A 15,520-nucleotide genomic window follows, 5' to 3' on the forward strand; every position below is an offset into this window, starting at 1 on the left:
TGCCAAGTCAATGTTGTAGCTAGAGGAGGTGAATGTGAAAGTAGAGGGGGAGGACATGCATTTCAAGAAGGCCATGGTAGTCCTATGTTTGGTCGTGGTGGAGGTCATGACTCAAGGGGAGGCTGTGGTAGAGGAAGAGGGCACACTACTAGGAAGTGTACACATTGTGGTAGGGAAGAACATTCAATTAATTTCTACTATGATCTACATGGCCCACCTTCCAAATGGGATAACCATGTAGTAGCTTGTAGTGCTGATGTGAGTGATAATCAATAGACAGATCAAACACATTCTACATCTACACGTGCTTCTGGGAAGGAGATGATGAGTGTACCACGAGATGAGTATGAGAGGTTCCTTCAGGCCGCTTCACAACAGAACACTGCTACCCTTGCTCATTCAGGTATGGCTTGTTTGGCATCCAAACCTTCTCATTGGATCATTGATTCTAGAGCCTCTGATCACATGACCGGGACTTCAGGTGTGTTCTCTTCCTTCTTTGAAACTTCCACATCCCAAATAATTACCCTAGCCAATGGTTCTTCTTCTCCCATTTGTAGTGTTGGTAATGTTGATACTGCATCACTTTCTTTATCCTTTGTTCTATATGTGCCTAAATTTCCATTCAGCCTTATGTCTATTAGTAAATTAACTAAGGCCCTTCATTGTTCTTTTACTTTTTACCCTTCATCTTGTGTTTTTCAGGATCTCAAGATGGGGAAGAAAATTGGTGGAGGGCATGAAGCTAGTGGATTGTATTATCTTGACGGTGGTGGATCTTTAGTTGCGCTTCAGACTTCCCTGACTCCTCTCCAATGACACTACCGGCTGGGACATCCATCTCTCAAAGCTCTGAAGCTACCAGTTCCTTCTTTGAGTCATTTGTCTTCTTTGTAGTGTGAGTCATGTCAGTATGGGAAACACCACCGTGTTTCCTTTAGTCCTAGGGTTGATAGCCGTATGTTGTCTCCTTTTGCTTTAGTCCATTCAGATGTTTCGGGTCTAATTGGAATTGAGTCCTATAGTGGTTACAAGTATTTTGTCATTTTCATTGGTGATTGTTCAAGGATGACATGGATTTATTTAATGAAAGAAAGAAGTGAACTGTTTTCTATTTTTCAAAAATTCCATGCTGAAATACGTATGCAATTTGGTGTTCTAATAAAAATTCTTCATTCAGATAACGATAGAGAATACTTTCTTACTTCCTTTCAACAATATTTGGAACAACATGGCATCATTCATCAGGCTTCGTGTGCATCCACTCCTCAACAAAATAGGGTGGCTGAACGAAAGAATCATCATCTTCATGAGACTGCTTAGTCTATCCTTCATCATATGAATGTTCCTAAGCGTTTTTGGAGTGATGCAATTCTCACATCTTGTTTCCTCATTAATCGGATGCCATCATCCATCCATCATGGTCGGTATCCCTTTTCTATTTTGTTCCCCACTTTATCTCCATTTCCATCAACTCCCTAGGTCTTTGGGCGTGTATGCTTTGTTCATAATCTGGGCATTGGTTTAAACAAGTTGGATGAACGTTCTATTAAGTGTATCTTTCTTGGCTATTCTCAAACCCAGAAAGGGTATAAGTGTTACAATACTATCACTCATAAGTCATTTGTTTGTCCTGATGTCACTTTTTTTTGAGTCTGTGTCATTCTTCTCAGGTCCTGATGTCCCAGCCTCTTCACCATTGATTCCTCTTCCTCCTCCCATTGGTGATCCCATTCCAATTGTTCCTTTTATGCCTGAGCCTTCACCTCCTCTAGTGCAAATTCCTACTAAATGACCACCAATCCAGCATGTGTATACTCATCGACAGACACCGGTACCTCCTCCGGCTTCTACCTCATCTACAGATCCTGTAGTTGCTCCTATCCTAGAGCTGCTTACCTCTTTTGACCTAGATCTTCCCATTGCATTGTAGAAGGGTAAACCTAGTTGTACCTTACATCCCGTATCCAATTATGTTTCTGTTTCTCATCTTTCCACTTTACATTGCCAGTTTGTTTCTTTATTGTCCTCTATATCTACACCCAAGGATGTCAAAGGGCTCTTACTTCAACAGGGTGGCGTTAAGCAGTGGAGGAGGAACTCTATGCTCTTTAACACAATCACATGTGGGAGCTTGCCACACTTCCTCCAAGTAAGCATGTTGTAGGTTGTAAATGGATGTATACTGTTAAATATTTACCAGATGGTAGTGTGGAACGGTTGAAAGCCTGACTGGTTGCTAAGGGTTGCTCTCAATTGTATGGGGTGGATTATATGGAGACCTTCTCTCCTGTTGCTAAGATTGGTTTAGTTCGTGTCTCGATTTCCTTGGCAGTTATGTATGATTGTCCTTTTGTCTCGATTTCCTGCATGGTGATCTTTTGGAGGAGGTAACAATGTCAGGTCGATCACTCAGTCAGTGTTCAACTATGATTTTGAAGCCAGAAAGATTTTATTAGTGGTTTATGTGGATGATATAGTTATAACTGGTAGTCGCAGACTAGGGATTGATAGGCTAAAGGCCTTCTTGCAAGACCATTTCCAAATAAAAGATCATGAGAAGTTGAAGTGTTTCTTGGGTATAGAAGTTGCTAGGTCGAAACAAGGTATACATTTGTGCAAAAGAAAATATGTTTTCGATCTGTTGGTAGAAACAGGGTTGTTAGGTACTAAACTAGCTGAAACGCCCATGGAACCAAATGATAAGTTGAGTTGTGATGAAGGTGAAATGTTTGATGATCTTGTAAGATATAAACGATTAGTGAGGAAGCTGAACTACCTAACCATTACTACGCCAGACATCTCCTTTTCCGTCAATGTGGTGTACCAATTTATGCAAAATCCCCGAGTACCACACTGGGATGCAGTTCTTAGAATTGTATGGTACTTGAAGGGAGCTCTAGGTCGTGGGTTATTGTACAAGCTAGGAGGAAGTCTTGAGATAGTCGGGTATATAGATGCAGATTGGGCAGGCTCGGTATCTGGCAGGAGATCCACTACAGGGTATTGCATGTTTCTTGGAGGAAATTTGGTGACATGAAAAGTAAGAAGCAAATTGTTGTGGCGAGGAGTAGTGCTGAAGCTGAATACAGGGCCATGGCACATACTACATGTGAACCAGTATGGTTGAAAAATCTTCAAGTAGTTGGATTCTCAATGAGCAAAGCTGAGATTGTACTGTGATATCAGAGCTGCAATCCACATCTCATCTAATCTAGTTTTTCATGAGAGGACAAAACATATAGAGGTTGATTGCCATTTTGTAAGGGAGAAAGTCCTTACTAGAGAGAGAAGCACAGAGCACGTTAGTTCGGGTGATCAATGGCCAGACTTGTTCACAAAAGGTTTGAGTTCGGGGAGAGTGAACTATATATGTAACAAGCTGGGATTATATGACATATATTCTCCAACTTGAGGGGTAGTGTTAGAGTTGGTCGAGTAGGGGCAGTGATTTAAAAGGCTCTACTTAGGCGCATAGGCGAGGCACATTTTGGGGTATGCGCCTCGCCCAGGTCCTAGGCGCCCCTCTTTCAAAAGGCATGCACCTGGTGCACCTAGGTGTGTGCCTGATGTGCCTTGCGCCTCAGCCCAGGCGTGCACCTTTTTAAAATTTTGCGCTTTTTGCTTTTTTTTTGAGTCTAATGGCTGGGTCGGGGGCTCTGCCCTTGGACCCCCGACCACGCCCCTCGAGGCAAGCCCGAACAAGTCTATGTTAGGGTCTGAAATTCTTATTTCTCACATAAAAAATAATGATTTTACAACTTTCATTACCTTTTAAGAAAATATTTTATTGCAATGAATGAATGAACAACATAAGCAAATAGGGGGTTCTCAGAGCTCTGGTTCACTTGCTTCGCTTGCTCATTGAAGCTTTGAGAACCCCCTATTTGCTTATGTTGTTCATTCATTCATTGCAATAAAATATCTTCTTAAAAGGTAATGGAAGTTGTAAAATCATTATTTTTTATGTGAGAAATAAGAATTTCAGACCCTAACATAGACTTGTTCGGGCTTGCCTTGAGGGGTGTGCTACAAAGGCGACTCATAGAATCAATAATGCAATATGTTTTACGTCACGTTAATTACTTGAAGCAATGCAATTAAGGAAAAAAAGAGATTGTGGGTTTTACATGCTTGAAAATGCTCTATATGTTTGCTTTTATTTTTAAATTTTCATTTGAATACACTTTACATGTTATGTTTATCTATTTTAATTTTAGGTAATAGGTTTTTTAAATCATTTATTTCAAAATTTAAGTTTGTATTTTTATTAACATTATGTTTAATATTTTTTAATTTTTTTGCCTTTAATATTTTTTTTTTGGAATTTTCTGACGTTTTTTTTTATTTTTTAGCTTTTTTTTTGTAACTTTGTGCCTTTCTTAAAAAGGTGCACGCCTCGCCTTGCGCCTTGCGCCTCAGGCACAAATTGGCCCTTGCGCTTTTTTTGCGCTTTGTGCTTTTAAAACACTGAGTAGGGGTAACTTAGTCTTTTTCATTTTACTTTAAGTGATGACTTGGCAATACTGTTTTATTTTAAGTTTCTTGTCCCATACTTAAGTAGGGTTATATTTGACTTTGTACCCTTAATGAATATAATAAAAGGTCAATCTTTAGAAGACCTTTGAATGATAGGTCAAGGGTGCAAGGAGTGGACTGACCATGTTCGCTTGAGGATAAGTTAAGATGGATAGAAAGGAATTTTGAGGAAGAGGAAATTAAACATGTAGTATTCTCAATGGATAGATCAAAGGCTCTAGGACCAAATGGATTTACTTGGCTTTTTACCAGGATTGTTAGGAGGTGCTTAAAGAAGACCTGTATGAGGTTTTCAGAGAGTTCACAAATAAGCGTATAATCAGTCTTGGAGTCAATGCTACCTTTTTGTCCTTAATCCCCAAAAAGTTAGGAGCTAATCAACCTAAGGGTTTTAGACCAATAACTTTGGTGACTAGTATTTACAAAATCTTGGCTAAGGTTCTTTACCTCGTTAGACAAATAATTGACCAGATCTTAATAGCCAATGAGTGAGTGGATGATTTGAGGAGGTCTAACCATCGAGATTTTGTTTGTAAATTGAACATTGGAAAGGCTTATGATTTGGTGGATTGGAACTTTTTGCTACAAGTGTTGTGGAATTGTGGTTTTGGGGAAAGATGGTGTTAGTGTGTAGGTGGATGTCTTATGTCATGCCATTATTCAGTTTTAGTTAACGGGGGGTGGTCAAGGATTTCTTCCTAGTTTGTAGAGGTTTTAGGCAAGGTGATCCCCTTTCACGTTTCTTGTTCACTCTTGTGGCTGATTTTCTTAGTAGATTGCTTACAAAACGTATAGGAATGAAGCAATAAGAGGGTAGAGAGTAGGTAGGATTGGTGTGCCAGTGACCCATTGCCAATTTTCTGATGATATTATAATTTTTTGTAAAGGGAGTGATTCAAGGAAGGTGAGAAATCTTAAAGAGGTAAATAGTGTACTTTGAAAAAATTTCTAACCTAAAGATTGATTTTGAAAAGAGTTGTGTGGCGGGTGTTCATTTGGATGGCCAAGTTATTGACTCCATTGTAGAGTGCTTAGGTTGTTCCACTTCCTCTTGGCCTTTGACTTAGGTCTTCCACTAGGTGCTAGCCCAAGGTTGAGAGCTGTTTTTGGGATCCTGTAGTAGAAAGATTTGGAAAAAGGCTGGCATTGTGGAAGAAGAATTATATTTCCTGGGGGGTAGAGGCACATTGATAAAAGCTACTCTAGCTAACTTCCCAATATACTTCCTTTTGGTCTTTAGGGTTCCTTCTAGGGAGCCTAAGAAGATAGAAAAGTTGATGCGGGAATTTTTATGAGAATTGGCAGAGGAGGAAATGGACCATTTAATTAGGTGGGATTTAGTGTGTCGGAGTAAGGAAGGTGGTTTGGGCTTAGCGAACTTAGTCCATAGGAATATAGCCATATTAGGGAAGTGGTCATGGATATGGCTGCTAGAGAGAGAAAGGCTTTGGCATGAGGTAGTGGCAAGCATTCATGATGTGTTGGAAAATGGTTGGGATGTTGGTTTTTCTTGTTGGAATAATTTGCCCACTCCGGAAAGAAATTCATGGAATCCTTCGTCAATTCCTCAATTTTGTGAAGTATGATGTTTGTGAAGGGATGGGATATCCATCTCATGGACACCCAAATCTTGCGGAATGGATATGGCGAATTTCAAAAATTTCTCCCATCTTTGCAGGGATCGAATTCCCTATTTCAGAAAACATATTTTCAAGGATCAATCTTGAATCAAGAACCAAATTAGATCTGAACCAAAAGAAGTAGAAGGGAGGATATACCTGATACAAAGAATCAATATCTCCCAATGGAGGTGTTCATGCCTAAGGAAGGATCCAAAATCTACTCCCACTGAAGATGGCGCAGTGCAGGATGGAGCAGAATCAGCAATGTTCTTCCAAAAGAACTTGACCCTTCGCAAGAATCAACTGGATGGCTTGTGAGTACAGCTTCAACCAATCTTTTCCTAAAAGATTGGAATCAAGATCAGATCTTGATTTCTCCCAAGAACTGGAGATCGAACTAAAGGCAATGGCGGCGGCAGGAAGGAGGCGGCAGGAGAGAATTCGCAGGGTGCAGAAATCTCTCTTTCTGTGATTTTTCTCAGCTCTGAAGAGAATCAGATGCGTGTCTTTCTTAGGCTGCCGCCCCCTTCTTTTGTTAACCTAAAAGATCAGTTCCTAATCCAATTAGGAGCTGCTTATCCAAATCATATTTGGATAAGATCTCTCTTTAGGTGTTATGGATAAACCCTTATCTTATCTGCAGATTAGATTAGCTTTCTCCTAATCTCATTAGGAGGTTTCTAAATCTGAATCACATTCAGATCTGGACTCTTTGAGTGGATAGGATTAAGACCCTATCCTATCTGCTAATCTATCTCAGAATTCGCCCCATAAATAATAAAATAAACAGCCTAGTTTGAAATGGGCTTTAGGCCCATTAAGCTTATGTACTCATTTAACCTTCTAAATTGCTGCCCAGTTGGGCTTCCTTGTTAGGCGTGGGACCCAAACATTGATCTATACATCAGCCACATGGGTTCGGCCCAACCTTTGTTACAAGGCTTGGCCGAATACACTGTTCAAGACAGTACACCCCCTGAAAACCCATCTTATGGGCTCTATGGGCCCAATACTTACCTTAAGTGGTCCCTGGGCCAAGCCACCTTGTAACACCCAGGGACTGTGGGCAGATGCAAGATTAGCCCATCAGGTATTATCCTCAATGGTCTTACACTTAACCTCTCAGCCCATAATGATCATACACTGTCCGACAAGAGAGGACCTCTCCCTCAGCTGCAAGGAACAGTGTTGCACTCTCTACTTATATGGATCTCGGGAATTAAAACCTTTTGCAAACATTTTAGAAACCATAATATATACTTTTATATCTCATATAAAATATACTTTGCAAAAACAAATCTCAACGGTTGAAATCGGCTGCCGGTAGTCTTGGTTTCCATCAGAGAGAGTGCATCCCCGATCATTACCTTTGTCCGACAAAGGGGTTGATCCTTTCACTATGATCACCCACTTAGATGAATTCTCAGATTGTCCCAACATACCCAGGTTTTGACCCTTGCTAAGGATCTCACTGATTGGTACATCAAAGACGGCCCAATCCGACATCTAGTGTAGTATAATAATCGAGTATAGGGGTTAGGTGTAACTTTCCAGTTTTACCCATCTATCTCCAAGGTCCAGGGCAATACTGGAAATCTGGTCCGGTTCAAAGGTTCTATTAATCCTACACTGTATGTGCCTAGGGTCTCACCTTGGTAGCTGAGACAGGCCACCCCAACCGACTTGGTGGCACTACAGTGTCAGCCTTGTCAGGATAGGTCTCCCCAGACCGATCCACTGGCTGTGAACATTCTAAACTAACACGAGTCTCATTAAGTGTCCAGTTTAAGGGTATTACACAGAAACATACCAAGGGAACATGAATCAAATATGTACTTTTATTCATTTACAATAAATTCATAAAGTACATCATTCTTGATTGAAGCTAAGGGCATACAAAACTATCTAACAGTTTGTTCCGCTTTTTTTTTTTTTTTTGCACTTGGGTGTGTAACCTGAAGGGATGGGATATCCATCACATGGACGCCCAAGTCTTGCGGAATGGACTGGGCGAATTTCAAAAAAAAATTTCTCCCCTCTTTCTAGGGAATCGAATTTCCTATTTTAGAAAACAAATTTTCAAGGATCAATCTTGAACCATGAACCAAATCCGATCTGAACCAAAAGGAGTAGGAGGGAGGATGTACCTGATACGGAGAAACAATATCTCCCAATGGAGGTGTTCACGCCCAAGGAAGGATCCAAAATCTGCTCCCACTGAAGATGGCGTAGTGCAGGATGGAGCAGAATCAACAATGTTCTTCCAAAAGAACTTGACCCTTCGCAAGAATCAACTGGATGGCTGGTGAGTACAGCTCCAACCAATATTTTCCCAAAAGATTGGAATCAAGATCAGATCTCGATTTCTCCCAAGAACTGGAGATCGAACTGAAGGTGATGGCGGCGGCAGGAAGGGTGCGGCAAGAGAGAATTCGCAGGGTGCAGAAATCTCTCTTCTTGTGATTTTCAGCTCTGAAGAAAATTGAACATCAATCACTAACTGTATCGCCCCTTTCTTTCTTTCATAATCTTAAAGGGATCAACTCCTAATCCCATTAGGAGTTGCTAATCCAAATCATATTTGGATTAGAAGTCCCTTTAAGTGATAAGGGATAACCCTTATCTTATCTGCAGATCAGATCAGCCATCTCCTAATCTAATTAGGAGGCTTCTATTTAGATCTTGGACTCTCTAAGTGGATAGGGTCTAGGCTCAATCCTATCAGCTGATCCATATTAGAATTCGCCCCTTTTAATTGATTGATCGAATCAGCCCAGTTCGAAATGGGCTTAAGGCCCATTAAAGGTTATGTACTCACTTAGCCTTCCAAAGTGCTGCCCAGTTGGGCTTCCTTGTATGGCGTGGGACCCAAACATTGATCTACACATCAGCCACATGGGTTCAGCCCAGCCTTTGTTACAAGGCATGGCCGAATACACTGTTATGGACAGTGCACCCCCTGAAACCCATCTTATAGGCTCTATGGGCCCAACACTTACCCTAAGTGGTCCCTGGGCCAAGCCACCTTGTAACACCCAGGGACTGTGGGCAGATGCAAGATTAGCCCATCAAGTATTATCCTCAATGGTCTTACACTTAACCTCTCAGCCCATAATGATCAAACACTGTCCGACAAGGGATGACCTCTCCCTCGACTGCAAGGAACAGTGTTGCACTCTCCGCTTACATGGATCCTGGGAATTAAAACATTTTGCAAATCATTTCGAAACCATAACATATATATATCTTTATATATAAATATATTTTGCAAAACAAAATCTCAACAATTGAAATCGGCTGCCGGCAGTCTTGGTTTCCATTAGAGAGAGTGCATCCCCGATCATTACCTTTGTCCGACAAAGGGGCTGATCCTGTCACTATGATCACCCACTCAGATGAATTCTCGGACTGTCCCAACATACCCGGGTTTTGACTCCCGTTAAGGATCTCACTGATTGGTACATCAAAGACAGCCCAATCCAACACCTAGTGTAGTATCATAATCGAGTCTAGGGGTCAGGTGTAACTTTTCAATTTTGCCCATTTATCTCCATGGTCCAGGGCAATACTGGAAATTTGGTCCGGTTCAGAGGTTCTATTAATCCTACACTGCATGTGCTTCGAGTCTCACCCTGGTAGCTGAGGAGACCTCTCAATCTCCTCAGAGGTCTTTGGAGGCATCTTCTTGGAGAGATTGACTCCATGCCTAAAAGGAACATTTCCTTTATTAGAGTTTTCCATGCTGTATCTCGACTATTTTGTCAATATAAGCAGATTGGGATAATCCTATTATCCGCTTCGATCTATCTCTATAGAGTCGAAGACCCAGTATATAGGAGGCTTCTCCAAGGTCTTTCATGGAGAATTACTGTGATAGGCATACTTTTATCGTAATTAACATTCCTACATCATTCCCAATGAGCAGAATGTTATCTACATACAGAACCAGAAACGTAACCTTGTCACCACTGGTCTTCCTGTAAACACAGGGTTTATCCGGATTTTGCTCAAAATCAAGCATTTTGACCGTAGAGTTAAATCGGGTGTTCCAACTTCTAGAAGCTTGCTTGAGTCTATATATGGATTTATTCAACTTACAAACCATGTGTTCCTGACCCGCAGCTACAAAACCTTGCGGTTGCTGCATATAGATATCTTCAGTAAGATCTCCATTCAGGAACGTAGTTTTGACATCCATCTGCCAAATCTCATAGTCATAGTAAGCTGCTACAGCTAGCAGGATCCTATTGGATTTAAGCATGGCCACGGGCGAAAAGGTTTCCTCATAATCGATGCATTCTTTCTGAGGGTATCCTTTCGTCACTAGACGAGCTTTGTAGGTCTCAACCCTGCCATCAGGGCCCTTCTTCCTCTTGTAGATCCATTTGCAACCAATTGCTTTTACCCCGGAGGGTGGATCCACTAGAGTCCAGACTCCATTGGTCTCCATTGAGTCCATCTCAACTTTCATGGCATCTACCCATTTAAGGGAGTCTATGTCCAACATAGCTTCCGTATAAGTTACGGGATCTTCTTCACTAGTCAAGATTTCGACTAGGTAACTATCCTGATCGTAACCAAAACGGATTGGTGGCCTGGACACCCGGGTAGATCTTCTAGGTTGGTCACTACTTGGAACTTGTGGAACACCTCCCACTACATCTGAGCTCTCCTCATCAAGAACAATTTCCTGACGAAGATTGTCCAGGATGTAGTCATTTTCCAAGAATTGTGCATTCCGACTGCAGAACACCTTCTGCTCACTTGGATCATAGAATAGGTAGCCCACTGAGCCCTTTGGGTAGCCTACGAATAGGCAACGGCTGGTCTTGGATTCCAATTTGTCCGGATTAGTTCTTTTAACGTGAGCCGGACAACCCCAAATCTTCAAGTGTCGTACACTTGATTTCTTTCCAGTCCAAAGCTCATAGGGAGTCTTAGGAACCGATTTGGTTGGAACCCGGTTCAGCACGTATAACGCAGTCTCTAATGCGTATCCCCAAAAGGATGTGGGTAACTTTGAATGGATGAGAAGTGACCGGACCATATCTAATAGGGTCCTATTCCTCTTCTCTGAAACACCGTTAAGTTGTGGTGTAGCAGGAGGTGCTAAGTGTGATACTATCCCGTTTACCTTCAAGTAGTCCCTGAATTCGTCAGAGAGATATTCGTCGCCTCGATCTGATCGAAGGGACTTAATTTCTCTCCCTAATTGTTTCTCGACCTCTTGTCTGAACTCTTTGAACTTTTCAAAGGATTCAGACTTATGTCTCATTAGGTACACGTAACCATACCGAGAATAGTCATCGGTGAATGTAATGAAATACACGTGTTGGTTACGGGTCCTATCACTCAGGGGACCACATACATCAGTATGTATAAGGTCAAGCGTGCCTGTACATCTTTCAGGCTTACCGATAAATGGCCTCTTTGTCATCTTACCCTGAAGGCAAGGCTCACAAGTGGGAAGATCTTCTACAGTTAGAAAATCCAAAGGACCATCTTTTACCAGTCTTGTGATTCGGTCAATACCGATATGGCCAAGTCGGTAATGCCACATGCACGTGGGATTAACTGTATCACGTGCTCTTTTCTTGGGGATTTCGGCCGACGTAGTTTCGGCTATGTTAGTTTCTAGAGAAGGATGTAGAACATAGAGACCGTTCTCTAGTTCCCCATATGCGATGAATTTATTGTTTCTTTTAATAGTAATCGTATTACTGAAAAAGACAGAATATCCATCCGCACACAGTTTTGAGACAGAAATCAAATTTCTTCTTAGATTTTGCACAAAAAGACAATCTTTAAGTACAATATTTCCTTTAAATTTTAATTCTACGGTGCCTATTGCCGTAGCTGCAACGCTTGCAGAAGTCCCCAAGTAGAGTATCACTTCTCCATCATTTAGCCTTCTGCTTACCTTGAACCCCTGCAGTGAGTTACACGCATGAGTTGAAGCCCCAGAGTCAATACACCAGGACGCAGAAGCCACCAATAAGTTAGTTTCTATGACACAAGATTCGAAATTACCTTTCTTGGATTCCAGGTACTAAGGACAGTTTCTCTTCCAGTGGCCGGTTTGTTTGCAGAAGTGACATGCATCTGCTGTCCTGTCCTTCTTCTGCTTCTTGGGCTTGGTAGTCTTCTTCTGAGGCTTCTTTGCCTTCCTCTTTTTCTTGCCCGTTTTGTTAGTTTCAACAAGCATCACCACAGGTTCATCCTTCTTAAGTAAGTCCTCGGCCCTTTGCAACATATTGCTCAGCTCTTGGATGCTGACATTCAGCTTGTTCATATTGTAGTTTAATATGAACCCATTGAAGGAAGAGGGCAAGGAGTTCAGAATGGCATCTACTTGATTGCCAAGATCTAGCCCAGATCCAAGGGCTTCCAGCTCGTTAATGTATCCCATCATCCGAAGACAATGGTCGTGAACTTTCTGCCCCTTGGACATCTGAGCGGTCATGAACATTTTGAAGACCTTCTGCTGAGTAGAACGGTTCTGCTCTTCGTACATTGTTTTCAGACTGTCCAATATGTCCTTAGCGAGTTCGATCTGATCGAACTGCCTCTGTATTGAGTTGTCCAAAGAAGCAACGACATAGCAGCGGGCTAAGGAGTTTTTATCTTCCCAATCTTGGAATTCTCTCCTACGGGCTTCAGAAGCCCTATCACCCGGACGTTCCGGGGTAGGAGACTTGACTACTTTGTCCAATTTTTCAGATGTTAAAACCAGCATTAGGTTACAGTACCAGTCGGCATAGTTTGGGCCGTTAAGCTTGTTGTCGTCAAGAAGCTTTGCAAATTGTCCATTTGCCATTTTTTGATAAAACAACAAATATCAGTCCACAACCTTATTTGATTCATGTTCAAATCATAGACATGGATTTTAATCTATGTTCCATTCCCATTTGTTCATCTTTGAGTTTTCCCTCCTACTCAGGGACGGAGACAGCGACTTGTCTCTAGAAATGTGGGAAACCACGTAGGGTGCATGGAGCCAACTGTTTCAACTACAAAACCCCACCACCTTTCTGTGAAGGATCATATCCACTCATCATATGAGTTTTCCCTTTAGCCTCTGTCAGACAAGGTTCAGAGCTGTTTCCAGGTAAACCTTTCTGTTCAGTGAGTGCTCACCCATCATATTCGTGAACGCCAAGGTACCGTGAGAGAGTTCCCATTTTCTGGTGAAGCCCCTCCCACATCGGTCTATGACGCCCCCTATCATCTTATGAAACACTTAGACAAGCCCAATAGCAAATGGATAGCCCATTTTCTGGTGCATTTCCTCATTACTGAAGGACCCATCCTCATGCTAATGATGGAAGGCCTTTAGAGAGTTCATCACATGAATCTCCCTATCACGTGCACTCATATTTACTAGAGGGAACAAGAATTACGCCCTAGTTTATTTTAGGTCAAACCAAAGTGGCTCCCACTGACTTTCATAAAACCAGATTTCGGTGGGCCTAAATCGGCTAGGGTTCCGTACGTAACCTCTTCAGGAGGTGTGGGGCCCACCATTGAGGGAGGTCATCCAATGACCAAGAGGGACACAATGGCAATGATGTGCATTCAGCCATGGTGTGCGCAAGAGCCACTATCGAATCTGCGTGGGCCAAGCACTTATGGCCCATGAACGTAGCACATCACACATCCATACATCACATGCAGGGAGGAATTGATCCAATTAATTAATTATCTGTAAAAGCCCATTTGAAGCCCATTTTAATCCATAATATTAACAATTAATATCATCTAGGTATATGGGCTGAATTAGGGTTACCCAGTTCGGCCCATATAGCTTGTTCTTTTGAAGTGGGCTTCTGGCAGTTTTAACAATTTAAAACTGGGCCTTATAGGTTGGGCCGAATTAAATATCCAATTAATTATCAATCCTTAGGCCCATTTGAACAAAAATTAGGGCTGATATACAGCCTTAATCGAACCCTAGATTCGGTCCAAACAATTTGAACCAATCTTGGTTCAAATGGGTCTAGGGTCTGATTTTTAATTAAATCTTTAATTCAAGAAAATAATCTGAAATTAAAGAACTGATAAAAGAAAACAAGAATCAGTCAATCCAGGGCTGTTCGTACAATCCATTCTGCAAAACAGAGGTTAGATCACAGAATGCAGTTTCACAAACTGCAAATCGCAGGTAGCGAATATCCCATCTGCAAAATCTCCTTCCTTGCGTCGCCATCTTCGATCCAAAAATAAAATAAATAGAAAACCTAATTTTTATTATATTTACATCAGATCGAATACCTAATACATTGAGTCTAAAAATGAAAAAAAAAATTATTTATAGACCAAATGTAATGAATAAATCAAGAAAATGCAAATCTTGCAGGTTCCCTACGGAAACCAAGAATTTGATCTCCTCTTGTACGAACAACCCATAAATCAAGAAAATCATAAAGAACTATTATAAACAATAATCAGATTTATATAAAATTAATTTCAGATTATTCGCCCATTAATTTTGGGAACAAATTTCCCAAAACCCATATCTACGCAAATCGGGTAGAACACCTTCTGACCATTTGCGCAGGTTCAGATCTGAATTAAATTGATTCAAGATTTGAACCTGGCTCTGATACCACTGAAGGGATGGGATATCCATCACATGGACGCCCAAGTCTTGCGGAATGGACTGGGCGAATTTCAAAAAAAAATTTCTCCCCTCTTTGTAGGGAATCGAATTCCCTATTTTAGAAAACAAATTTTCAAGGATCAATCTTGAACCATGAACCAAATCAGATCTGAACCAAAAGGAGTAGGAGGGAGGATGTACCTGATACGGAGAAACAATATCTCCCAATGGAGGTGTTCACGCCCAAGGAAGGATCCAAAATCTGCTCCCACTGAAAATGGCGCAGTGCAGGATGGAGCAGAATCAACAATGTTCTTCCAAAAGAACTTGACCCTTCGCAAGAATCAACTGAATGGCTGGTGAGTACAGCTCCAACCAATCTTTTCCCAAAAGATTGGAATCAAGATCAGATCTCGATTTCTCCCAAGAACTGGAGATCGAACTGAAGGTGATGGCGGCGATAGGAAGGAGGCGGCAAGAGAGAATTCGCAGGGTGCAGAAATCTCTCTTCTTGTGATTTTCAGCTCTGAAGAGAATTGAACATCAATCACTAACTGTATCGCCCCTTTCTTTCTTTCATAATCTTAAAGGGATCAGCTCCTAATCTCATTAGGAGTTGCTAATCCAAATCATATTTGGATTAGAAGTCCCTTTAAGTGATAAGGGATAATCTTTATCTTATTTGCAGATCAGATCAGCCATCTCCTTATCTTATTATCCTCTATTCTCATCCTACTCTTAGGGTTTTCCCTGTTAATGA

General features: G+C 41.4%; 1 protein-coding gene across 2 annotated transcripts in view; it reads left to right on the forward strand.

The window, feature by feature from the left end:
* Positions 1–15,520, forward strand: part of LOC104611397 (choline monooxygenase, putative (CMO-like)) — a 28,453-nt gene that overhangs the window by 9,044 nt on the left and 3,889 nt on the right. Inside the window, exon 9 of one of the 2 annotated variants that reach the window (XM_010278420.3) lies at positions 706–1,125. The exons of the other annotated variant lie outside the window; for it this stretch is intronic. Coding sequence (XP_010276722.1) covers positions 706–819 — 114 coding nt within the window. The 3' untranslated portion in view covers positions 820–1,125. Of the gene's footprint in view, positions 1–705; positions 1,126–15,520 lie in introns of those variants that run through there. 2 annotated transcript variants of the gene reach the window in all.

This window comes from Nelumbo nucifera, chromosome 8, assembly GCF_055504915.1.
Source record: "Nelumbo nucifera cultivar China Antique chromosome 8, China Antique-T2T, whole genome shotgun sequence".
In the NCBI taxonomy this organism is placed as follows: Eukaryota; Viridiplantae; Streptophyta; class Magnoliopsida; order Proteales; family Nelumbonaceae; genus Nelumbo; species Nelumbo nucifera.